Source organism: Leptodactylus fuscus, chromosome 2, assembly GCF_031893055.1.
Source record: "Leptodactylus fuscus isolate aLepFus1 chromosome 2, aLepFus1.hap2, whole genome shotgun sequence".
NCBI lineage: Eukaryota > Metazoa > Chordata > Amphibia > Anura > Leptodactylidae > Leptodactylus > Leptodactylus fuscus.
In genome coordinates this window covers 98032575-98060507 of record NC_134266.1, presented here as the reverse complement: position 1 = coordinate 98060507, position 27933 = coordinate 98032575, and the positions used below count along the sequence as shown (strand labels likewise).

The following is a 27933-nucleotide window of genomic DNA, read 5'->3' as shown; positions in this document are numbered from 1 at the left end:
TTACTTTAAAACTGGGGGGTAGTTTAATATAACATTTACGGTGCCTGAATAGCCTTTTTAAAGGCTATGCACGCATATGTGGGGCTCTATCAGCATGATTTTGCTGATAGAGCCCCTTTAAAGTGTGAAGTGCACCATGCAAATTCTTTTGGGGAGGGATGAGGCGTAGCATGCAAGGTCTGAAAATTTTCAGGCCACACCTCCTTGGCCTAAAGTCAAGCCGCCCTTTCTACTATTGATACCTATCCGTAGAATAGGTCATCAACATTAGATTTGTGGGGATCCCTCATCCAGTAGCTCCCATATAATATAATGACTCCTATACTGTTGCTCATACTGTATAATGTCGCCCATACAGTGAACCCCATGCAATGTCTCCCATATAATGTCCACTATACAATATAATGTTCGCCATATTGTGCCCCCATACAAAATAATGTATTCATATAGTAGCAGTGGCCATATACACACAGTGTTTTTTTTATTATAGCACTTCTCTGCTTGGTTCCCGGCTGTGCGCTTCCTCTGCCAGGGCCACTGCTGTGACTTTTTTGTGTAGTCGGAGCAAAATTGGCTGGGAGGGGCGGGGAAGCAGAAAGGGAAATATTATACTAATACCTAACCACTGTTACCTGCAGCTTGTAAGCTACAGGCTAATGTGACTTGTGGCCTATGGCCTCCTGTTCCACCAGCAACAGAACTGGGTTCAGGGATCTTTTGATCAGTTTTGCGATATTGTAATTTCAACTGCTCCCCACCCCTGTCCATATGAGGTTTCATATTGACAACTTATCCACTGGATAGCTTATCAGTATCTGCACAGTGGTGGTTCAACAACTAGATTTCACGTATGACAGTAAACCACCATTTCTTCAATCTAATGTCCATTATCTTACAGGTAAAATGCACAATAACCAGTTGCAGACAACATAGGTAGACCATGTGGCTGCTATGGGGCCCATGTCGGGAACGGTCCCAGTGCTGATCTGCTGCTTTCTGACACTAATTTACTGCATTTTCCTGCAAAACTGCCACTATGAGATGGACAGTGTAGAGAGATTTAACAGCTTGCTTTGACTGAGTTAGCAGTAATTCTTCTATGTATTGAGTTTCTCTAGTAGTGACTGCAGGCAGCATATTTTGTACAGAGGATATTTATGAACATATTTATGCCAGTTCCCTTCGTTAAATACAGTGCAAAAAAAATTGGGGCTGATTTTCACAAGCTATTTGCTCCGCATTTCGCACCTTTTTTAAATAGACAAGGAGCAATCCATGACTATTTCTTTTCCCCCTTGGACCCATGCACTCCAGGTTTGTTCTTTTATTTAGGGGGAACATACTTTGTCTTAAAGGGGTTATCCATCTTCCAAAAGTTTTCTGCAAATATCCACATCAGTGCTAAATACTAATTGTTCCCTTGTACACCCTTTGCTTAGCTTTATTTTACTTGCTGCTCTTTCTGTCACTGTTTTTTTACATGCAGTGAATATGTGGACAAACTACATTTCCCATGATTCATCTGCCTCTTCTCACTCTCTCATTGTACCCCACCCTTCTCCACTCTCTAGTTTTTAGCTACTGCAGATTTCAGTTTTGTTAATAGTTTTGGTGTACTTAATTCTGACATTGACAAATTGGCGCCATGGTGTTCGGAATAGGCACCATGCATCCACTATAGAATACACCAAAAAAGAACATACTTTTGCATGATAAATCCTTTTCCTCTTTCAAGGTATTCTGCTCTACAACCTGTGGGATCAGTTCTATTTGTTTAGGACAGGAAGTCTCTCAGCAGTAAATTTATAACAAGCTTAATCATGATTTTTTTCACTTGCAAATGAGAAGAAAATGCTTTGCCTGAGAATCAAAAGCTAAGGCTGAGTTCACACAGAGTTTTTTGGTCAGGAATCGGCCTCAAAATCAGCCTCCAAAAAAGGCCTCTCAATAGAGTTCTAGTTCTTGTGCTAGCAGATAAAGGAACCCATTTATGTCAATGGGAGGCTTTTTTTCAGCGTTAAAAGTTCCACACCAAATTCCTCACCATTTTCCTCCATGTGAATGGACCCTAAGGCATGTCCACCAGCACTTTTTTCTCATTTGCATATAGAACTGCAATTTACATAAAATTGGGGCTCCAGAGCTGAATAACACTAGGGATCCGAAGAACGGAGGGGTAGACCGTAAAACAGCATATTTAGAAACTGTAGAAACTGCTATATAGCTTTTCCGATAGCAGAATTTTCCGCTATCGGAAAAAATAGCTAGCAGAATCAATTGAAATCAATGGGAGGCTTTTTTTTCAGCGTGGAAAATTCCACACCAAATTCCTCACCATTTTCCTCCGTGTGAATGGAACCTAAGGACCATGAATTAGTGGAATAGCCTACCCCAGGAGCTGATCACAGCAGCAACAGCTGGCCGATTCAAAAACAGCTTAGATTGCTTTTTAGAGCAAAATACCATTGATGCTTATGGAATTGTTTAGAATACTCATTCCTTCACCCGCTGTTTCCCAAATGATGGAAATCATTTGGGAAAGACTGTAATACAAACAAGGGCAAAATAGCCATGACCTCCACCCTCCAGCCCCAACACCTATTTTGCCCGATGTTGACTAGCAGAGTGAGGGGTGTGCCTTACTGGCATTCTTCCTTTCCAGCTTGGAGACCTCTGTAATGCTATTCCACCCTAGGTTTCTGGCATCCTGTTGGAAGCATAGGCTCCTGCAATGTGTGTAGCTTGGTCTGCTGTTGTAGGCCACCGGTCGCACACAAACTGCTGTACATCCACAGGACAAGCATGAAAGAGCACACTTGCTTTATCAGCAAACTGCAAATAGCAGAACAGCAGAGCTGTAGATAACAGTGAGAGCAATGAGTGAGGTCACTTGTCCTATCACACAGGTCCAGCACTATGGAAACGCTGTGTAAACAATAGGATGAATAAGTTCACTTAGCAGGCAAACAAAGCAGCATTTCTAAAGCAATATATTTAGGAAAAGTTTCAATTTGCATAAACTACCAGTATAGATAGGATCCTTGAGATGTGAATACCCAGGCCATCTCTAGCAGGAACTCTCTTTCAGCCTAGTGTTCTACAACCTCTCTTACAGAGATGGATCAGAGCCTTCTTGCTCTGCCTTCTGTATATGCTTGTCATATCTGACAGCAGCAGGCTTTGCTCAATAAAAGATAAGAAAGATAAGCAGGGAAGGGAAACTGTTTGCAAGTATGTCTTAAAATAAGCACTGAGGCTGAAGCCCCACGTTGCGGAAACACAGCTCTTTTTGTTGTCGATTTTGCTGCGTTTTCTTGAGCCAAAGCCAAGAATGTCTACAAAAGGAACGGGGAATATATAGGAAGTTCTTATACTTCTCTATTCTGCTCAATCCACTTTTAGCCTTAGGCTAAAGCCTCAAGTTGCAGAAACACAGCTTTTTTTGTTGCAGATTTTGTTGCAGTTTTTTAGCCAGGAGTGGAATGAGCAGAAGGGAGAAGTATAAGAACTTCCTATATATTTCTCATTCCTTTTGTAGCTATTAGCTCAAAAAAAGCACAGCAAAATCTACAACAGAAAATGCTGTGTATCCGCAACATGGGGATTCAGCCTAAAGCTCCACGTTGTGGAAATGAAGCTTTTTTGTTGCAGTTTTTTGAGTAAAGCCAGGAGTGGATTGAGTAGAAGCAAGAATTTTTCACATTCCTTTTGTAGCCATACTTGGCTTTGGCTCAAAAAACGCAGCAAAATCTGCAACAAAAAAAAAAACTAGATTTCAACAACGTGGGGCCCCAGTTCAAAGTAGCTTGTGTAGAGCTGGGATAAACCAGTCCTTAAGTGCAAGGGATAATCTTGGAAATTAATGCTCTATTAATAAAAAAATGACTGGTGTGACAATTGGAGGTAGTTCAGCATCAAAGGTAGTAGTTTCCTGGACTTGGAGAGGTGTTCGTGGTGTTGGGTGCCAAATAAACAGTATAGCAGGTAATGGCAATCCAAAAGAAATGGCTTTATTCAGCTTGTAGTAGTAACAGGAATAAAAATAACAAAGCAACCTAGCCCACACACAAGGCAATACCGCACTTCTTGAACCCTAACTAACTTCTGAAGGCAAGATACTTTACTGAGGTTTCTCCTCAGCAGTCTGGCTCACATTGAGCTCAACCAAGTCCTGTGTGTAATCCAGTCCTCTTGGGACAGACCTCCTGTCCATCTCCAACTGTTCCCCGGTCCACTTGCAGGTCACCAGCAGCACTCTCCTGCTGTGTACAGTCTCTGGAGTTGGGCCCAGTTGGGCTTTTGGGTCGCTCTCCAGCGCCCTCTAGGTTCACACCCTCACACCAGGTTTATAAAAGGCAATGAGTCTGGTCTTGTACTCGCAGGAAGAAAATATCCCACTTGTTGACCAGTTTCAGGAATTAATTATCACACATGTAACAATGTAATATATTGATGACACATGCATAAACAACAATACATTCAGTAAGGAATGATACATAAACAATATAATTCAGCAATGATACATAGACAAGTGCGCTTTTGTACACTGAATCTATCTTTATTGAACATTGACCACTGTGATATTTCTGGAGCAGTTTCAGATTCTGTAGTTTGACCTTGCACTGTTTATCTGTTAGATAGTAGTAATAATTCTGCCATGTTTTATAAATCTGACCATACATATTTCTGATACAGGGCTCCAAACTCACTTTTACACTTGAGCTAAATAATAAAATGTCTGCTTGCAGAAACACTAGCTGTAATGTTTTCTTGCGCCCCTAATATTCTCTTTCCACTTGAAGTGCCCCTTTTCTCTGCTGATACTGTATTCATTTCTTTTAGTCCTTTCCTTCCGTCATACATTTCATATTACAGCAGGGCACCCACTCTTCATCTGCTAACAGTGTGCTTCAAGAATAAGATTTCTCTTTGTCCCCATTCCCAGTATTCCAAGTCTTTATTTAAAGGTCTCTGATTCAGGGTTTTATACAGCAAAAATTCTGGAGTCCAGATGGCTTGTTAAAGTAAATGGGATCTATCAGTATCAATTTATATTGTTCTGGAACATATCTATCAGAGCTTCATGACTTCCATTAGAAATGGAAACCATAAAGCTAGTATGAACAGTGGTAGTTTCTCCGATGCACACTGGGTGGCTTGTAACAGCATCAAGTGTTACTGTAGTCTGTTAATATTAGTGTTTGTATTGTTGCTTAGAGTCTTGTAGAATGCATCAACTGCAAACTGTGTAAGCATATGTAGCAAATTCTGAAGTACCTGGTTGTTTTTCTTTGTAGATGCAAGGCAATATATTAAATTTTGCAATATCTGTGCAACATTTCAGGCTTAGTGAACTAGTTTCAATGTCCCCTGATCACGTCGGTTTCTTGTTGGTTGTAGGGTATTTTCACACAGAGTTTTTTGCAGGTGGATTTTGAAGCGGAATCCGACTCAAAATTGACCTGCAAAAATGGCTCCCATTGATTTCAATGGGAGCTGCTCGCTTTTTTTCCTGCTAGCTAGTAGTGGGAAAAAAGAAGCAAGATGCAGAAAGGAGGAGCCAACCATCTGGACATCCCAGAGAGAAGGCAGGGATGTTTTTTACGGATTGCTGAGATCGATGAGCGCTGTTTATACATACCGTATTTTTCGGACTATAAGACGCACTTTTTTCCCCCAAAATTTCGGAGGAAAATGAGGGTGCGTCTTATAGTCCGAATGTGGGGGGGGGGGGGAGCGGATTTGCAGCATGGCCGCGCTACTGCCACCGCTGGTTTTCTGCAGCGGCAGGAGCGTGACAATACTGCAGGCCCCGGCAGCTAAGACACTCCCCGGCATCCGCCGGTCTATTACAGCAGATGCAGGGGACTGTCTTAGCTGCCGGGGCCTGCAGATTGCCACGCTCCTGCCGCTGAAGAAAACCAGCGGTGGCATGCTGTAAATCCGCTCTTCCTCCGCAGGTCCCGGCAGTTAGTTAGCCCCGGGCCGGTCCCCACTGGCCCCATACCTTTAGTGATGCAGGCCGGCTAATGAAGGCTCCCAGGCCTGTCATAGATATATATTACTATCGCGGCTGGTCTCTGACACTCCACGATAGTAATGTATAGAATCTCCCATAGACGGCAATACACTTGTATTGCCGTCTATGGGACTTGCAATCAAACGATTGCAGGTTCAAGCCCCCTAGGCGGGGGATAATAAAATAGTGTAAAAAAAAAAAAAAAACACTTAAAAAAAAATATAATAAAAAATAAAATAAATAAAAGTTCACCTTCTTTGCCTAGAATACATATAAAAGTATAACATTACTGTGAAACATACACATTAGGTATCCCTGTGTCTGAAAATGCCCGGTCTACTAATAGTTTTATGTACAGTGAACGTCAAAATCAAAAGTGCTACACCGCCGGGTTTTTCTCTCTGTTTTGCCGCTGAATTAAATAATAGGTGAGCTAAGCAATAAACATTTCCCAAAATGGTATAACTAAAAAGTACACCTGGCCCCACAAAAAAAACGCCCTATACATCCCCGTACAGCTGCAGGGTCACCTGTCAATGTGGCCTTGCAGCTGTTCCAAAACTACAACTCCCATACATTAAATATTTTACAATTTTTTGCCTGAAATTTTTTTTTTCCTATTTTTCTCCTCTAAAACCTGGGTGTCTTATAGTCCAGTGCGTCTTATAGTCCAAAAAACAGGGTATATACAGCCAGTGTCGGACTAGGATGTCTAGCGCCAACCACTGTAATTGTTTCTAGGGGCCCACCGCCAGGAACCCTGCAGATCAGCGATACTGAGACAGGGCGGTTAAAGGTAATAACATGTTGAGAGCCACGATGCTCACTGCACAACCTAAACCCACTGGTACAATCTGTATGGGAAGTGAACAGCATGGCTCCTAGAATTGTTTCCATTACCTGTAGCCGCACTGTCCTGGAAAAGCTGATCTGCAGAGGTCCTGGCATTGGACCCCTGCAGATGTAATATTGATGGCCTTCAATATTAGAAAGATGGATAAATCCTTTAAAGAGGTTGTCCAGGAATAGGAGCAACCCATGTGGCGAGCAGGAGGAGTAAAATAAAAAAAGCGCACTCATCTGTCCCCAGCGCTCCGTTGTCCGCTGCCAGTGTCCATTCAGTCTTATGCTAGCGCCTTCTTGCTGGGAGTCCCGCACCTCATGTGACCGCTAAGACCAATTAGGTACAGGATTTCCAGAAATGAGGCGCTGTCATGAGACCAAACAGATACAGGTAAGGGACAACGGAGCGTTTGGAACAGGGTATTATGCTTTTGTTTAATTTTTATATGTCTCTTGCCACCACAGTGGTCGCTCCAATTTAAGGAAGACCACTTTGGGCCAAATTTTTTTATGTCTACTTTACTGGTCCCCCCATACAATGGATTCTTCATTGGTCCCTGTCAGGGTCTGGGGTTGCTAGGTGGGGTGGCATAGACACACAAGTCCAGTTTCTTTAGTCCAAAACAAAGGTAGAGTTTTATTTTCACTCAAAAATATAGTGCAGCAACAAAAGGAAACAATACAAAAATAAATGCCTGCCCGGCTAGACTTTAACTAATCATAGAATAGGTTACCTCACCTATAATAGCAGAAATCCAAAAGCCAGTAGAATCATTCAGGACACAGCTTCAAAAAAAAAAAAAAAAAAAAAAAAAAAAAAAAAAAAAAAAAAAAGACCTTGTTGGCTCTCCATCCAAGCTCTGCCCAAAGTCTGCAGCTGGAGCTGGCTTCTTAAGCTCCCTTGATGAGTAGACTCTCTGCAGCTGAGTCGCTACCGAAACATCCCCAAAGTGTGGACTGGAGGAGGTGTAGAATGACAGGTCCCACTACCAACCTACCTGTCATTCCTAAAAATCCAGCCCAGTAACCGGTACTTTGAAATAGCCCTCAGCAGACAATAGTTCTCTGCTGAGAAACATTCTGGAGTTTTCTCATCTCACCCACCTTAGGGGGAGTTCACACGGAGTAATGTGCCGTGTGATGTGGCGCGTATACGGCGTGTGAGACTTTGAGCGCCGTATACGCTCCCATTGATTTCAATGGGAGCCTGGATCGTATACGCCGCGTTATTATTATACGATCCAGGCTCCCATTGAAATCAATGGGAGCGTATACGGCGCTCAAAGTCTCACACGCCGTATACGTGCCACATCACGCGGCACGTTACTCTGTGTGAACTCCCCCTTAGTAGTCTGGGTAAGATGTACACTCCCTCCAATATTTTGCCGGTCATTGACTTACATTCCCCCATACTGCAGGTAAATTTGGAAATTCAGGCCCACCCTGAGCTACAGCTCAGAATCGGGGAGCTGGCTGTATGTATAGCTGCAGCTTATGTAAGAAATGGCTCCCACACTGCTGTGTAGTGCTGTGTATACAGCTATGCATGCTGCCATAGTGAGGCCTCCCCTCTTACTCGGCAGTCAGGTGATCCACCAGGGGCTGAGAACTGTAAGAGTTGTTGGGTTCTAAAGGACCCAGATCAGCTCTGTAGTTGTGGTTAGGATGCTGCATTCCTCCTGTATCTGTAATAATAGCTTCTCCCCTATATATCCCACCGCAGACGCATGCTCTGTGTTACCATGCATATCCAGAATATGGACTAATGAGCAGCTGAACAGGCATTTATCCCCACTAGAATATGATACTAACCCCTTGAAAATTACCCCTCTGTTTTGTTGGGACATGAAATATGTTGGGAGAAGGAGTAACTGTAAAAGGGATATATAAGGGAGAAGGAGTAACTATAACAGGGATATATAGGGAGAGCTTTGGGGACTGTCCTTTTCAGGACAGGAGTTAATGTGGGACATAGGTGATAGTTAGGGTATAAGATAACAGCCCCCATCTTCATGTCCGGTTGAGTCCCCACTGCTTCTCAACAGGTCCAGATAAGATCTCTCCTTCCTTTTCAGAGTACGGTTAGACATGTGCACTTTTTTCGGATATTTATGTGACTTATGTGTCTTATTACAATTGTAATACAATTACAAAAAAATATTTTTTTCCTTATTACAATTGGTTCTATAGGTCCTAGAGGTCTTAGAGAGACTGGTCCTGACACATCTCTGATCTTTAGTGAGTTCTGCTATGGACCTCCTCCACTTTGCATATCGGCCGGGCATTGTGGTGGGTGATGCCATCATCCACCTTCTTCCAAGAGCTCTTTCTCACCTAGAGAAACCAGGTAACACTGTGAGAATAATGTTCTTTGATTTCTCCAGTGCTTTCAACTCCATTCAGCCAGGGCTACTGAGGGAGAAGCTGAACGTTGTTGGAGTGGACCAGCACCTGTCCAACTAGATCAGGGGTAGGGAACATACGGCTCTCCAGCTGTTGCAAAACTACAACTCCCAGCATGTATACTGGCTCTGCTGTTCTTGGAACTCCCATGGAAGTGAATGGAGCATGCTGGGAGTTGTAGTTTCACAGCAGCTGGAGAGCCGAAGGTTCCCTACCCCTGAACTAGATCCTAGACTACCTGACAGACCGCCCTCAGTATGTGAGAGCCTGGGGCTGTGTGTCTGACACTGTGATGTGTAGTATGGGGTCACTACAAGATACAGTTCTTGCACCTTTCCTCTTCACACTGTAAACTGCTGATATTAGGTGTAACTCATCTAGCTGTTACATGCAAAAGTACTCCTATAACTCTGGTTCATTACATAGTAGGCTTCATTACAGACGGAGACGACAGGGAATACAGAGACTTAAACCGGGATTTTGCGGAATGGTGTCAGCGGAACCACTTCAGGATTAATGCTGGGAAGACCATGGAAATGGTGATGGACTTTGGTAAGCGCAGAAGTGCTCTGAATCTAGTGGACATCCAAGGGACATGCAAGGAGATAGTCAAGACCTATAAGTACCTGGGTGCGCTCCTCAATAATAAGCTGGACTGGGCTGGTCGCCTGGATACACTGCACAGAAAGGGTCACAGCAGACTCTACCTGCTCAGGAGGCTGAAGGCCTATGGAGTTCAGGGGGCACTTCTTAGGGCCTTTTTCAACTCTGGTAGCATCAGCCATCTTCTTTGGAGTGGCCTGTTGGGGGAGTAGCATACCAGCCAGGGACAGAAATAGACTTGACAGGTTGGTTAGAAGGGCCAGCTCTGTCCTACAGAGCCCCCTGGACTCAGTACAGGTGACAGAAAGATACTGTCTGTGGTGAGCTCTCTGCTGGTGAACAACTCCCATCCCATGTATGACACCGTGACAGCACTTGGCAGTACTGTCAGTGACCGACTGCTTCACTCCAAGTGTGAGAAGGAGCGGTAACAGAGGTCCTTCCTTCCAACCGCGCTCAGGCTGTATAATCAACATCAGACTAAGCGAAGATCACTTCGCACAGAGAACTGAATGATCCTGAAGTCTTTCTTTTTCTTTTAGTTGCTATGACTCCTAGTATCTTTTTCTATCTGCTATTCTGAGCTTGTATGTGTTATTTTCTTGTAATATATTACTGTATTACCCATGTTGCTGTAACACACTGGATTTCCCCATGGTGGGACTATTAAAGGATTATCTTATCTTAATTTAATATATATTAAAAACTATATCTAACTATATATGTATATGTCATGTGGGGAAGTTAGCGCGGTAGAAGCAGTGGTGCAGACCCAAACAGTCAAGACAGAGACACGAAATATGCAACAAACTGGTTTATTAAAAAAAACAAGGCAGGAAAATAAATGAACCTTGTCTTCAGGCACAAAATGAGCAAAACAAAATACAGCCTTAACTTCAGTCAAAAACAAAATAAAAACCTGCTCGTCTGAGCAACTAACCAAACAGAACTGATAACCTAACTATACGTGTGGCTTACTTCCAGCCACACAAACAAAACAACAAAACAAATGTAGTATTGTCTCACCAGAGTCAGGGATAGTCCTGGATACAAAAGTTCATGCTCTGAGATCTATTCTCCAAGTCCTCTAATTTCACATTGCTGTGTTTCTCCGAAAATAAGACCTACCCGAAAATAAGCCGTAGCATGATTTTTCAGGATTTTTGGAGTATTCTTAAAATATAAGCCCTACTCTGAAAATAAGCCCTAGCTACATTTCATTTATAAAAAAGAGTGTCCAGACAGCTATATATATAAAAAAGTAAATAGAATACAGCAGAACAGATACAGTAGACCATTCATCAAGGAAAGCAGACACCCCCAAAAGAAATGCACCCCTAAAAGAATCACATACTTTAAGGGAGTTATCTGCACAAGATGCCACTAGTGAGATAATTCTCCACAACAATAAGGGTTGACTACTGGTAGTGCTGGTTTCTCACACACAGATCGGATAAATCCTGCTGGCAGAACTGCATTATGGCTGCCTACAGTCACCAGGGGAGCCAACTGCTACACTTGGCTGCAGTGGAACACTGCTACATTGGCAAGGGGTCTGAGACAGTAGTGGCACAGATCTCTGTGTGAGAGCCCATCCACCATTAGCACTTGTCAACTCTAAATGGTTTTGAGTGTAAGGGGGTTTGGTGAGTGGATTGTTGTTAATTGAAAAAATAAGACATCCCCTGAAAATAAGCCCTAACCCATCTTTCAGAGCAAAAAAATAATATAAGACCCTGTCTTCTTTTCGGAGAAACATGGTAGTAGCCTTCAGTTGAGTGTGTAGGCCGGTTATACTATCTGTGTTCTAATTGACTTGGGCCACTGTGCTGTCTGTTTTAGATTTCATAGGTTCAATGTGATGAACCAGATCTTTAAACTCTGTCTTCATTTCTGCAGATAGGTTACAGTAGGTCTTTTCTAATTCCTGTTGGAGGAGATGAGAGAGCGTAAGGGGCTCTATCAGCAAAATTATGCAAATAGAGCCCCACATATGCGTGAATAGCCTTTAAAAAGGCTATTCAGGCACCGGTAAATGTTATATTAAACCCACGTCCCGTTTTTAAATAAATGCATTAAAACATATATGCAAATCTTACCGAACGTGCACCATGGGTGGGGATGCAGGATCCGACGTCAATTTCGGGCACGCCTGCCTCTTCTGCCTTCTTGTAGTGACGCCCTCTGGTTCCGTGTCTTCTTCTGGCTTCTTCTCTTCAAATCCCGCGCCTCCGGAGTGCTACTGCGCAGGCTCACTCGCAAACTCCCATTAAGTAAAATGGCGAGTGAGCCTGCGCAGTAGCGCTTCGGAGGGAAGCGCTACTACGCAGGCGCAGGATTTGAAGAGAAGAAGCCGGAAGAAGCATGTTCGGTAAGATTTGCATATATGTTTTAATGCTTTTATTTAAAAACGGGACGGGGGTTTAATATAACATTTATGGTGCCTGAATAGCCTTTTTAAAGGTTATTCATGCATTTGTGGGGCTCTATTAGCATCATTTTGCTGATAGAGCCCCTTTAACTACGAGTACCTTGTCTGCAGTATAGGATGTCAGGGGTGCGGGTTATACTAAGCCCAGGTTAGAGGCCTGAGAAACCATCTCAACCATTGCTAAATCCATAGATGTCATGGGGTGGAATTGAAGCTATCCATAGATCCTATAGGCACTTCCAACCAGGCCTCCTCAGAACCTGATTTTTTTCCTCCCTGGTTCTTCGCTATTGTAAATACAGAGGTAGGTGTTTATATAGCAGAAAACAAGACTCAAAATTATGGAATGTGTTACTCGCATAAGACGGCAGAGTCAGCACCAGGTCAGTACAGGGAACCTTCCCACATTAGGGTGTCACTTCACAGTGCCCATGGCTCCAGCACAAAGATGTGGGAGAAAAGCAAGATTGCAACAGTTCTAATGGTACAAGAATGGCAGGTGAAGGCCTAATGCAGCCTGGTTGTGGTGCAGTGCACAAGATGGCTTCCAGGGATTAGTCCTTGGCGGCAGTGCTGCTTATTCCTTTATCCATTTCCATACTCCCTGATTTGAGGGGGTCTTGGATATCCACTCCCCATCGCTACCAGCACGGGAGCAAAATAACAGCTGTGCAGCAGAAGAGGTGCTTCTAGGGCTATGCATCAGATGCACCTACTGTTCTGCCCCAGGGATCCCACAGCTCCACAGAGTTTCATAGAGGACGGAGGACAAGATGGCAGTGGCGGACCCAAGTGGCAGATATGTTGAGCCCCAGTAGAAAGTAAATAGGCAGGTCGCTGCCAGACCTGTGGTGATGATTGGCTGCTAGGAACCCTGCATGGCCACACCTCTAGTATAAATAATTAGTTAATTACCACTGTATTGCAGTCTATGGGATAATCACTGTATAACTATTGAACTGGACACAGGCAAGCCTCAATACTATCTTGCTAGGACAGTTGTGGAAGCCTTCATAAGGTCCCCGCTGCCAAAGACACTGGACACCGTTGCACTGGAGCTGTACTAGCATCTAAGTGTAAGAGGAAGGGTGAGGGCTGGGGTCGGGGACCTCAGATGCACTAAATGCATGAGCACCATGTCTCTGCTGTGTAAACAGGGAGGGAGCTCCCTTTGATCGCATTTTACCAGTGACTGCATCTTCTTACTACTGTTGTTTTTGGCACTGGATGGGAAAGGGAGGGGGGCGTTGAATTGGGTCTGTGCGACCCTTGTAACGTCCCTATTATACAGTGCTGTAAAAACATGGCACTGTTGAATAAGGGCCCTGAGCGTTAATGTATAGGAAAGTACAGCAAACAGGAAAAGGTATACTGTGCTGTATATTTATTTTTCACATTGTGGCCTATGAGCAACTCATGTAACTGTATACACAGATGGCCACATTGAAGCCTTGCATTGTAGGTATATAGTAGGTCTGGCAGAAGCTTTGTCTCAACATAGTAGATTGATTACATAAGACTTGGTTTTCTATAGGTCAGGATCAGGGTAGAACTAGAGAAGAGCAGAGCTGGTGCCTCAGCCATGTTATAATCAGCCCTAAAATCAAGGTGCCAGCTGCTCTCCTCAGCCATAGCTGACATGTCCTCATCCTCCCACTATTATTCCTCCCCGCTTTCCTCCTTATCTTAATCTCTCTTCTCCGCTGACCTTGTATCTTGTTTTATATAAGCAGCCAGTTTCTCCTATCCCCCGCCTCCTTGACAAGCGCAATGCTAGCGCTCCTAGCACAGACACTTGGTATATTGTAGCCTTCTCGCCGTGCAGGCACAGTTTATAGCCGTGTCTCCCCTAGCTGGCGTGTCATCTTTACACACAAGTCCTCTGACTGACACGTCTCCTAAAGCACATCCCCGGTAAGCTTTACCTCACACTTTACTTTCCTTCCGTGCTGGCACCGCTCAGATGCCCGTCCTGAACTCACTATCTCTCAGCCGTCCACTGTCCCTTTCTTTGGACTGGCTCTCCATGAGACGGCCCCCTCACTCCCTCACACAGCAGCCCTGCAGCTGATCTTCGGGTATGTAGGTTCTCCCCCTGTGAGTCACCACTTGGTACAGTCGTAGCCGCTCAATGCTCTTGCTCCTTCGGGACTGCGGCTAGGACAGTTCCACAGACTTATAGATCAGAGGGGGAGACAGCCGGTCTATGCAGCAGTTCTGGAACAGCTGTACGGTCAGTTCTAAGCACTGGGGGAAGATGGGGCTAGGGGGTGAAGGGAGGATGACACGACGAGAGGAAGGGGAGGGAGGCGGAGGAAGCCGACTAGAAGAAGGAGAAGTAGTTGGTAGGGGGTAAAGATAGTTGAGTGTACTACGCAGATGGGGACAGAAAGTGACAGGGCTGAAGAGGGGCACTATGTACAGGTGTGGCTGGGCTTGCTGCAGATTTCGTTCCGCACTGCTGCATGTCTCTGAGCCCCAGTGTCGCAGGTCATTCCCCTATAGAGGTAGAACACGGGCCCGTGCCATCTGCAGTCTGGGGTGTTGTGCAGATCACTGACAGGAAACTGCGGAGCAGTCATGTTATATACAGATAACCAGAGATCAGGGAGGGCAGGTAACGGCGTAGATGAGGCTGCCAGAGGTGTGGAGGAAGAGCTGGGCACAGGCCCGGGATGTACATGACAACTATCATCCTGCACACATAGCTGCCATAGCACACTAGTGTACTGGACCACATCAGCTAACCCTGAGCGATGAGTCCATTCACTACTACAATGTCCTGCTGGTCACTGATCTAAATGCATGTGCAGCTTTCACAGTGGTTTTATACTTAGGTTCACATCTTGAGCTTGTACTTCGTAACATGTCTTATTCACATGGCCCTATCCACATCTGCGTTCGGGAACTCCGCTGAATGGAAACCTGTACACATAAAAAAAAGTGGTTACCTAACATGAAACATGCAGACAGAAAAGTTCTGCTTGCGGACTCCCGGATCAGAAGCTGGAATGGAGATGTGAATAAGGTCTTAGGGGGCGTTCACACTACCGTTGTTGTCCGTTATGAAGGTGTCCGTTTAAAAGAAAAAAAACGGACACCTATCATAACGGACATTAACGGACACTAACTGATGCTAACTGATGTTAATGTGTCCATTTTTTTAACTGATCCATTTAATGGATCAGTTAAAAAAAACGGACACATTAGTATCAGTTAGGGCTCGTTCACATCTGCATCGTCGGTCCTTATTGTAGGTTTCCGTTTCCTGCATAAAACAGATGCAGGAGACGGAAGCCTGCAGGAGACTTTCTCACCCATTCATTTGAATGGGTGAGAAAGCTGTCCGGCCGTGCGCGGCAGTGAGCGTTTTGCGCTCTCCGCCGCGAAACCGGGTTTTATAATCCGGACACAGAGTCGGACATGCAGTACTCTGTGTCCGGATAAAAAAATCCGGTTTCACGGCGGAGAGCCTAAAACGCTCACCGCCGCGCACGGCCGGACCCGATCTATGGTTTCCGTCTTCTGCCATGCAGAAGACGGAAACCATAGTACGGAGACCCCAGACGCAGGTGTGAACCCAGCGTTAGCATCAGTTGGTGTCCGTTTTTTATACTGTCCGTTTTTTCTTTTTTGCTGTTTATGCTTTCTGAGCATGTGCAGAAAATAAACGGACAGAAAAAAACGGACTGTAACTGATGGCCATCAGTTACTGTCCGTTATATGTCCGTTGCCCATAGACCTCAATGTTAAATAAAAAACGGACACTTTCTGTCCGTTTTTTCAAACGGACAAAAAAATCCTGCATGTGTGATTTCTCTGTCCGCTTGAAAAAACGGACATGGTTGTTAACGGACCCTTAAGGACACAAACGGACACAAACTGACAACAGTTGAAATCCCATTGAAATGAATGGAAATTGTAACGGACACAGCTAGTGTCCGTTGCTAAAATCTTGAACGGACAGTAGCAACGGACACTGCAATCGGACACCAACGGTAGTGTGAACGCCCCCTAAGTTGTATGTGATTTATGGCTGGTACTGTAGTAAACTACCATATGAAGTACATGGTTTGAAAACTCCAGTAATCAGATGCTTTATCCCAAACCGGTCCTGTTCCCCTTTACAGTTCACAATTAGGCCTTATTCACATGTGCGTTCGGTATTTTGTTCAGGGAGTCCAATTGGGGACCTCCCCTCCCGAACGGAATACCGAACGCATTAAAAAGCGGTGAGCAATGAAAGCTCACTGACCCCTAGACTATAATGGGGTCCGTGTGTTTTCCGCGTGGTGTCCACATGAATCATGTGGCAAGAACAGTAGTTCTTGATGTATTTTTCTCTCCGCATGACTCATGCAGACACCGCAGAGAAAACACACAGACCCTATTATAGTCTATGAGGTCAGTGTGCTTTCATTGCTTATCGCTTTTTAATGCATTTGGTATTCCATTCGGGGGGTCCCCAAGCGGACTCCCAGAACTGAATGCCGAACACAGATGTGAACCAGGCCTTACAGATGATGGCTTATCCACGTCATGCCTTTACATGCTTTAATAATGGATACAGTTCAGCAATAAAGCTGTCTGACTATTGAAAAAGAGGCAGACTACACATTTACAAATGGCGATTATTCATTAGGTGTGGAGGAAAGCCAAATAATTTCTTAACAACTTCTTAATTTGAATCCGTTTAAAATTTGTATGTTCTTGTTATGGTGCCCCCTGGTGTTCTTCAGATTCACAAGTCCAGCCAAATGTACCCAGTGCAGGTTAGAAGAACCCATTGTGCACTAATTGTTACTGGCTGGCAGGAATCACTCTGATGCCCGTGTATCTAGCGATGGGATTCAGCTACTTAGCATGTATGTCCACCTCTACTGGACACATTTGGTGAATCGAAATTGAAAAAAACACAAGGGAGGTACCATAACCATTCGCTAGACACACAAAACCATGAAAAATAGTTATGTTGTTGGTGATTTTATCTTGGCACATCCCCTATAACTTTGGATGTTTGTAAATGGAAAAGGATTTGATTTTTCGACACTGACTGGATATTATTGGGTGTCTGGTGTCTTGATACAGCCCAGCAGTATACAAATGCATCTCAATAAATTAGAATATCATCAAAGAGTTATTTATTTTAAGTAATACAATTGAAAAAGTGAAACACATATTATATTGAGTCATTACAGAGTGAGCTTTTTCAAGTGTTTATTTCTGTTAATATTGATGGTTATGGCTTATATCTAAGGAAAACCCAAAAGTCATTATTTCAGAAAATAACAATATTATATAGGACTAACTTTAAAGAGATTCTATCACTCAGACACAATTTTTTCTAGGTACCACGTCGGAATAGCTTTAAGAAAGGCTATTCGTCTCCTACCTTTCGTCGTCTTCTCCACGCCGCCGTTCGCCTACAATCTCGTTTTTTCTCAGTATGCAAATTAGCTTTCTCGCAGCACTGGGGGCGGGCCCCAGCGCTCAGACAGCACCGGGGGCGTCCCCAATGCTGCGAGAGAACTCGCTCCAGCGCCACCTCCATCTTCTTCAGCAGCATCCTCTTCAGCATCTTCTTCTGGTGGTGGCTTGTAACTTCTAGGCCTCGGGCCTTGGGCAGAGCAGACTGCGCATGCCCACAGGTCACTAGAAAATGGCCGCTTGCACAGTATTGTAAGTGGCCATTTTCTCATGGCCTGTGGGCATGCGCAATCTGCTCTGCCCGAGGCCTAGAAGTTACAAGCCATCGCTGGAAGAAGAGGCTGAAGAGGATGCTGCAGACGAAGATGGAGGTAGCGCTGGAGAGACTTCTCTCGCAGCATTGGGGATGCCCCCAGTGCTGTTTGAGCGCTGGGGCCCGTCCCCAGTGCTGCAAGAGAGCTAATTTGCATACAGAGAAAAACCAGGATTGTAGGCGAACAGCGGCGCGGAGAAGACGACGAAAGGTAGGAGACGAATAGCCTTTCTTAAGGCTATTCCAACGTGGTACCTAGAAAAAATTGTGTTTGAGTGATAGAATCCCTTTAAAAAAATTATTTAACACAGAAATGTTGGCCAAATGAAAAAAGTCTGTCCAGTAAATGCCCTCAATACTTGGTCTGGGCTCCTTTAGCCATCAGCCTGTGGCACTGCAGAGGTGTTATGGAAACCCAGGTTGATTTGATAGCAGCCTTCATCTCCTCTGCATTGTTGGGACGTCCCATCTGACAGTACAGAGCTATGGACGAGTACTGTCAGGAGGGACGCTCCTCACAGCCCAGGTAGATTGTTAGAAACGCCTTTCTGACAGTGGGTAGAGATCTGTAACGGCACCAATATCTCTTGCACTGGGGCACATAACGGGATAGCTGACAATGCGCTTAATTCAGCACGCTGTTGGCTTTCTAACGGTATATACAACCGCATGTGCCCGAGGACATGAAAGGTCCTCTTTAAAATCCTCATTGCCAAAATATTTATGAGATTTGTTAATCTATTCTAGGTTCCCTGCTGCTTAGACTTAAAGGTTAACAATATTGATGACCTGTCACTAATATTAGTTCTGTTGGAGTCTGACACCTCCACTAATTAGCTGTTCTCAGCAGCTGATACACAGAGAATGGAGCAGGAAGCAGATAGCTTTGTTCTCTGTGTAATGGCGGAAGTAAGTAGTTTAATATCCATTCTGATGAAGGGGAGCTGGTCAGCAGGAATGTGTCCGTTACAGAGAGAATGGAGCTTTTTGCTTCTTTCCCCATTACTGATTGGTGGAGGTGTTAGGTTCCCACTGATCTGGTATTAAAATAGGTCATCAGTTTTTTAACCCATTAAACTCTTAATCTTGCAGCTTTTAAGTTATATTAAAGAGTTATCCTAATTTCTGCAAATTTCCTGAGATAGGAATAATTGCCCTTGGATCGTGTGGGAATAGACATGCAGTGCTGTTTCCATAAATAATATAGAGTAGAATGCGAGTTACAGAAACATTGTAGCACAGATGAACTATACTGCTTCCATAGCTTTACATTAAAGAAACTGCATAGCTAAATGGGATATGCTATTGCCATAGCTCCCTTTCTCTATGGGATTTAGAGGAACAGTGTACAGCAGCACTATCCAGTTGTTCCTGTATATCTCACCCTAGAGTTCATGACTTCAGAGCAGTTATTCCCATCTTGTCAACGGTTTGCAGCAATGGGAAATAACCTTTTAAGGGTTAGTTCACACGCAGAAAACTTTTCCACAGTATGACTTTTCTGCGTGGCTAGCCGCAACGGAATGCCAATGCATTGCATCGACATCCCGCTCCTGATTAGGCCCGAATGAATGGGCCTAAGCAGGATAGTGTCTCGAGCTTTGGACGCCGGGCTGACTCAACCGCGGAAACCGCATGAAGATAGGACATGCTGCTTTTTTTTCCAGCTAGCTGAAAAAAATTGCTTGCGAAAAAAAATGCGTGCGACTCCCATTGAAATGAATGGAAAACGTTTTTGCAGCCTGATTTTGAGGTGGATTCCGCATCAAAATCCTCCTGCAAAAAACACTGTGTGAACATAACCTTACATATTCACACTGTATACATGATTTCAGTGACATAAAGATATTATTTGAAGTTTTACATTTAAATAATACTTCTCTTTCAGATTTTCGGGGGTCTCCGCTTCATCTACTGCAGTCGGCGAAATCTTTCTCAGGTACTCCTCATAGTCTAAAGCAATTGAGTCGAGAATTAAGAACATCCATGGAGGGAAAATACAAAGAAATAGCAGAGGTAATAAAAATGCGTTAAAGGAGTAAACACCAGCATGCCTTATTCACCATAGTTCCCCAAACCTGCCTATATCAAGTCTATCTACCCTAGGGTTCTTTAATACTTACCATGAGATGTGTCATTCACTTTAATAGGACTTGTACTCCTGGCATATGTAATTTCTGCCAATGAAGCCGAGGTCATTACATCTCACTTCACTGTGCATGAGTATATGAGCAGTGAAGACAACATGTACTGACCCTTACTTCATCAACAAAATTTAAGTACCGTATACACTCAAGTATAAGTCGACCCGAATATAAACCGAGCCCCCTAATTTTACCACAAAAAAACTGGGAAAAACTTATTGACTCGAGTATAAGCCGAGGGGGGGAAATGCATGACATTTTGTTTGTGCTCATGTTAATCCTAGCAGGCTTTGGGCCTGTATGATAATGTCCCAGACGTCACGTGTTCTGGGATATTACCATATAGGTCCAAAGCCTGTGGTAGTAGTAACAGGTTATTACTACTAGCACAGGCTTCGGGCCTATATGGGACTGCTAGCACAGGATTTGGGCCTATATAGTAATATCCCTGGAGAGGTGAGTAAAACTGTTTATTATGTTCTTTCACCTCACCTGGGGCTCCAATTATTATATTCGGGGGTCTGAAAAGACCCCCGAGTAAAATAATAGCAGTAGTGGGATCACAGCCTGGGCTCGGACCTGCTCACTGCCGCCCTCCGCAGCCTATAGTTGAATAGGAAGCGGGGGTGGCAGTGAGCGGGCCCGGGGAAGTAGGTAAATAGGCCCCTACCTGCTGGGGATACTCCATAAAACAAAACAAAAAGTTATTTTACTTACCAACGGTGCCGCTGCTCCTGCTGCTGCCTCCTCTTCACCCAGCAGTAAGACGTCTGCATCTCAGCGTAGGAGGCGTGATGACACCACCTGCGCTGAGAGGCAGACGTCTAAACCAGCGCAAGAGAGGGCAGCTGGGGTTTTTTTAAGAGCGGCCTTCTCCTGCGCTAGTGTAGGGATAAAAAGACACACACCGGAGCAGTGATGGAGCAGTGGGGGAGGGGCGGGGTCTAGAGAGCAAGCAAGCAGAGGCCCGCTGCTGACTGTGGGCGGCCGCTGGAGCAGCGTTGCTTCCGATATGTGAGTGGTGAAGCAGCACTGTCTCCAGGGCCGCCCCAAGATGTTTTGGGGTGGTCCTGGAGACAGTGCTGCTATACCACTCACCTATCAGCAGCAGCGCTGCTCCAGCAGCCGCCCACAGGTGTCTTGCTGCTTGACTCGAGTATAAGCCGAGGGGGGCTTTTTCAGCACAAAAACTGCTGAAAAACTCGGCTTATACTCGATTATATACGATAAATAACATATGTACAACAACTGCAAGGCCACATTGACAGGTGTCCCTGCAGCAGTACGGGAATGTGTAAGGCAACTTTTTTATGGGGCCAGGTGTACTTTTTAGTTATACCATTTTGGGGAATGTCTATTGCTTTATTCAAATTAGAGGCAAAACAGTGGGAAAAAAAACGAGGCAGTTTGGCACTTTTGATTTTTTTTTTCCCACTACGACGTTCACCCTACAAGAAAAATATCTGTATAAGTCTGTAAACCGGGCATTTTCAGATACAATATTGCTCCCAGCCTCCCTGGATGCCATGATCGTTATTGATCATAGCATCCAGGGGGTTAATCTGCCAGACTTGGAGTATCTTCCAACCTTCGTGATTGGTCCCTGCCCTCGGCTGTTTAACACAGGAACAGCTTCTGTTCCTGTGGCATTACAGCACTGTACTATTACGGCGCTGAACGTTACCTATATGTTCAGCGCGACGTAACAGTACGACATACGTAGGAATTAAAGGAGTTGGTAAATCATAAACTTTTGAAATGCTTTTCCTGAGTCAATCCGCTGATCACCCTGGGCTCTGCATCCAGGGACTCGTGACTAGACAATTGCTTTAATATCCTCTTTCATTTCTTTTTTTTAAAATAAATATTTAATTTAAAAACTACTGTTTCTTCTGCACTTTAGGAACTTTTTAGTCGTTCTCTTGCTGATAGTGAAATGCGTTCTGCTCCATATGAATTTCCAGAGGAAAGTCCTATTGAGAAGCTTGAGGAAAGGAGACAGCGTCTAGAGCGTCAAATAAGTCAAGACATCAAGTAAGGAAAGAAAAGATTTAAAAAAAAAAAAAAGGAAAAAAACTATAAGAAACCTGTGAAGCACAGACTGCAAGAATACTTAATGCCCTGACAGTCTCATGGATAATTTATATAAATTAATTTATAGAAAAATTGGGCCTTATGTGTATTTTAACCCTTTATTGTACTCATTTAAGCCTTAAGAACCTTTCATCAGATTGGGTACAGGCAGTTCTATATACTGCTGGAAAGCTGACAGTGTGCTGAATTCAGCGCACTATCGGCTTTCCCAATCTGTGCCCCGGGTAAAGCGCTATTGGTCCCGATACCGTAGCACTTTACAGTCAGAAGGGCGTTTCTGACACTTAGCCAGGGACGCCCTTCTCCACAGCAGCGCCTATCACACTGTACAGTGTGAGCGGGGAGGAACGCCTCCTCCCTCTGCTCACAGTGCTCGTTCATAGACGAGTATTATCAGGAGGGGAGGGGTCGTTCCTCCCCGCTCCACAGTACAGCGCGATAGGCGCTGCTGGGCAGAAGGGCGTCCCTGGCTAACTGTCAGAAACGCCCTTCTGACTGTAAAGCGCTACGGTACCGGGACCGATAGGGCTTCACCCGGGGCACAGATTGGGAAAGCCGACAGTGCGCTGAATTCAGCGCACTGTCAGCTTTCCAGCAGTATATAGAACTGCCTGTGCCCCAGAGCATGAAAGGTCCTCTTTAAACCAGTAAGGGCGGGTTCACATCTGCAGCCCCGGTCTCCACTTTCAGGTTTCTGTCGTCTGCCGACATGAGACATACCCGGCATGCAGTGTCTGCCCGTTAGCAGCAGTGTGCGTCTTTTGGTCTCCATGGCGAAACTGTTTTGTTTTTTTTTTATAACCGGACACAAAGTCCTGCATGTCCGACTTTGTGTCCGGTTAAAAAAAAAACAAAAAACATTTCACCGCGGAGACCACAAAACGTTCACAGGCAGACACTTTACAAATCCCTTCAAATGAATGGGTTTGAAAAGTGACTGTCGGTTTCCATCTCCTGTCTAGTTTCTTGGACAGAAGACGGAAACCTGAAAGCGTAGATCAGAGCGCAGATGTGAACCCGCCCTAAGATTATATCTCTTCTTATTATTATTAGTTTTTTTTTTTCAATGTAAGTTTACAAGACCTTGTGTTTTGTAGGTACATATAATGTATTGAATTGATTTATTTTTGTGTGAGCGGGGGGATTAAGGAAAAGTGAAATTCTACAGGTTTTTTTTGGCATGCACAGTGCTGTATAAATAGTTTGTTAACATTATTTTATGGTCTCTACAATTATGACAATGCTAAATACTACTTTTATACAATAGAAACCTTTTTTTTTTTTTGCCAGAAAATAATTTTGTTTGTTTGTGTCACCATATTACAAGACCCTTGATATTTTTCTTTTTCCATTGACATAGTTGCATGAGAGCTTGTTTTTGCAAGATCTCTTTTAGGCTGAGGCGTTGCGAAAATGCAGCTCATTTTGTTTACAGATTTTGCTGCATTTTTTGAGCCAAAGCCAGGAGTGAATTGAGAAGAAGGTAGAAGTACAAGTAATTCCTATATTTTCCATTCCTTCTGTATCCATTCTTTGGCTTTGACTCAAACAAATGCATTAAATTCTGCAACAAAAAAGCTGTGTTTCTTCAATGTGGGGCCTCTGCCTTAGTTGTTATTAGTAAAGTGTACGGACACAAATGTTTTTTCATTAGTTTTTATTTTTTTGCTTCTGAATTTTAAGGCCTCTATCATGTAGAATTAAACAATTTACTAATTGTTACAGATGTGGCAACACTAATTGTGTGTTTTTAACCCCTTCCCGCCGATGGCATTTTTTGATTTTCGTTTTTCGTTTTTGACTCCCCTCCTTCTAAACCCCATAACTTTTTTATTTCTCCGCTCCCAGAGTCATATGAGGTCTTAATTTTTGCGGGACAATTTTTTCTTCATGATGCCACCATTAATTATTCTATATAATGTACTGGGAAGCAGGAAAAAAATTCAGAATGGGGTGGATTTGAAGAAAAAATGCATTTCTGCGACTTTCTTACGGGCTTTGGTTTTACGGCGTTCACTGTGCAGCCAAAATGACATGTCCCCTATATTCTGTGTTTCGGTACGGTTCCAGGGATACCAAATTTATATGGTTTTATTTACATTTTGACCCCTAAAAAAAATTCCAAAACGGTGTTAAAAATTTTTTTTTCTAAAAGTCGCCATATTCCGACGGCCGTAACTTTTTTATACATAGGTGTATGGGGATGCATAGGGCGTCTTTTTTTGCGGGGCTGGGTGTACTTTTTAGTTCTACCATTTTCGGGAAATGTTATTGCTTTGATCACTTTTTATTCAAATTTTTATCAGAATTAAAACAGTGAAAAAACGGCGGTTTGGCACTTTTGACTATTTTTCCTGCTACGGCGTTTACCGAACAGGAAAAATATTTGTATAGATTTGTAGAGCGGGCGATTTCGGACGCGGGGATACCTAACATGTATATGTTTCACAGTTTTTAACTACTTTTATATCTGTTCTAGGGAAAGGGGGGTGATTTGAACTTTTAATACTTTTTATATTTTTTTATATTTTTTTTTACTTTTTTTTTATTTTATTTTTTGCATTTATTAGACCCCCTAGGGGTGTTGAACCCCAGGGGGTCTGATCACTAATGCAATGCATTACAATGCTAATGCATTGCAATGCATTGCAAAAAAGCATCATCTCTTTTGCAGGCTGCATAGACCTGCAAAAGAGAGAATTTGCAGACCGGCTGGGAGCCTTTAACAAGGCTCCCGGCTGTCATGGCAACGAGTGGTCGGCCCTGGATCATGCTCCAGGAGCCGGCGATCCCTGCCAAAATGGCGGCGCCCATGCGCCGCCGGGAAAATGGCGCCTCCGGCGCCTTTGACAGCAGCGCCGGAGGGGTTAATGCCTCCGATCGGTCCGGGGACCGATCGGAGGCATTAGAGCCGGTTGTCTACTGCTTGAAGCAGTAGACACCCGGCGGCTATGACGGCCGCCCGGCTCCCGGGCGGTCGCCATAGTTACAGACCCGACACGCGCCGTACTATTACGGCGCATGTCGGGAAGGAGTTAATTGTCTATTTTTACTTTTTCTGTAAATCACTTAGGTGCTGCGGTCAGCATTGAAGGCAGAACCTGAGATGTTAGGCTTAGTTCACACGGAGTTTTGTGGATCGAAACCTGAGGCGGAGGCTGCCTCAAGTTCCGATCCATAAAACGTGTTGCAGAACTAAAAAACGCGCACCCTCCTCCGGATCAGGCTCAATGAATGGGCCTAGTCTGGAAGAAGGTGTGTCTTCAGGCCGAATCGCGAGGTGACTCGGCCTGAAGAATGAACACCTCGCTTCTTTTTTCCGGGAGCCAGAAAAAGCTCATGCGCGGCTCCCATTGATTTCAGTGGTAGCCGTCTTTTTGGTCTGGGTTTTGAGGCGTTTACGGCCTCAAAACCCTGACCAAAAAACTCTGTGTGAACTAAGCCTTAAATGTCAAATGTACTAACTGACTTATAACAATGGGTTTATATTATGGACAAAAGTTCATGATAACACTTTCCCCGGAGTAATCTGAAGTCACGGGGATAAGAGAATGGCAAATCACACTGAGAGCTGCAAATGTTCCCCTGGCTGAGATGAGATCTGTGAGTATATGCAGTCCCATCAAGAACAAAATTGCAGCTCTAACCCCTGTGATTCCAGAGCTAGAGCTATTTTAGTAAATGCTTGATTGGGGTTCAAATCTTGGCACCCCTTCTATTTAGCTATTTGAAGAGACTGTGGCATATGTGGGAGCATAGTGGGGGGTCCAAAGGATGGAGATTTGTCCCGGAAATCACTGGAATAACATGATCGCTGAAATATATGAAGTTATAGATTATTGGATAGAAAAAATAAAACCTAAACACGAAGAGAGTCTGCCAATATTAAAAAAACAAACAAAAAACAACAACATTTTTTTAAAGGACTTAAACGGTGGTCTGTCCCTGATCCTTCCTCACAGCGACACACAATGATTAGATGGCCATGCACACATGGATCTTTCCGTTCATACCTATGAAAGTTCTGAAAATAACCAATGTTGGCTCCTTGGCTATTTTTCAAACACTTTTGAAGAGATTGTGTATTCTGAACATCTGTAAGACCAGGGAGAGGGTACCCCCATTATTACACATTTATAATATATCCTGTAGATATGCTATAAATGTGTCAAATAGAAATATTCCTTAGTCTTAATTAGTAGGAGAAAAGAAATTGCAGGGTATATACAGTCCTATGAAAAAGTTTGGGCACCCCTATTAATCTTAATCATTTTTAGTTCTAAATATTTTGGTATTTGCAACAGCCATTTCAGTTTGATATATCTAATAACTGATGGACACAGTAATATTTCAGGATTGAAATGAGGTTTATTGTACTAACAGAAAATGTGCAATATGCATTAAACCAAAATTTGACCGGTGCAAAAGTATGGGCACCTCAACAGAAAAGTGACATTAATATTTAGTAGATCCTCCTTTTGCAAAGATAACAGCCTCTAGTCGCTTCCTGTAGCTTTTAATCAGTTCCTGGATCCTGGATAAAGGTATTTTGGACAAACAATTCAAGTTCAGTTAAGTTAGATGGTCGCCGAGCATGGACAGCCCGCTTCAAATCATCCCACAGATGTTCAATGATATTCAGGTCTGGGGACTGGGATGGCCATTCCAGAACATTGTAATTGTTCCTCTGCATGAATGCCTGAGGATTTGGAGCGGTGTTTTGGATCATTGTCTTGCTGAAATATCCATCCCCGGCGTAACTTCAACTTCGTCACTGATTCTTGAACATTATTCTCAAGAATCTGCTGATACTGAGTGGAATCCATGCGACCCTCAACTTTAACAAGCTTCCCAATGCCGGCATTGGCCACACAGCCCCAAAGCATGATGGAACCCCCACCAAATTTTACAGTGGGTAGCATGTGTTTTTCTTGGAATGCTGTTTCTTTTTGGACGCCATGCATAACGCCTTTTTTTTATAACCAAACAACTCAATTTTTGTTTCCAAAATGAAGCTGCCTTGTCCAAATGTGCTTTTTCATACCTCAGGCAACTCTATTTGTGGCGTACGTGCAGAAACGGCTTCTTTCTCATCACTCTCCCATACAGCTTCTATTTGTGCAAAGTGCGCTGTATAGTTGACCGATGCACAGTGACACCATCTGCAGCAAGATGATGCTGCAGCTCTTTGGAGGTGGTCTGTGGATTGTCCTTGACTGTTCTCACCATTCTTCTTCTCTGCCTTTCTGATATTTTTCTTGGCCTGCCACTTCTGGGCTTAACAAGAACTGTCCCTGTGGTCTTCCATTTCCTTACTATGTTCCTCACAGTGGAAACTGACAGGTTAAATCTCTGAGACAACTTTTTGTATCCTTCCCCTGAACAACTATGTTGAACAATCTTTGTTTTCAGATCATTTGAGAGCGGGCTGTCCATGCTCGGCGACCATCAAACTTAACTGAACTTGAATTGTTTTGTAGAAAGAAATGGTCCAAAATACCTTCATCCAGGATCCAGGAACTGATTAAAAGCTACAGGAAGCGACTAGAGGCTGTTATCTTTGCAAAAGGAGGATGTACTAAATATTAATGTCACTTTTCTGTTGAGGTGCCCATATTTTTGCACCGGTCAAATTTTGGTTTAATGCATATTGCGC

At 43.9% G+C, this 27933-nt stretch overlaps 1 protein-coding gene across 4 annotated transcripts in view; it reads left to right on the top strand.

The window, feature by feature from the left end:
* AMPD2 (adenosine monophosphate deaminase 2) overlaps positions 1–27933 on the top strand; it is an 89176-nt gene that overhangs the window by 22483 nt on the left and 38760 nt on the right. For 2 of the 4 annotated variants that reach the window (XM_075264271.1, XM_075264270.1), the window contains exons 2-3: positions 19928–20055; positions 22087–22217. In XM_075264271.1, coding sequence (XP_075120372.1) covers positions 19928–20055; positions 22087–22217 — 259 coding nt within the window. Of the gene's footprint in view, positions 1–9797; positions 9818–14101; positions 14214–19927; positions 20056–22086; positions 22218–27933 lie in introns of those variants that run through there. The other 2 variants (XM_075264269.1, XM_075264272.1) reach the window with 2 other exon arrangements.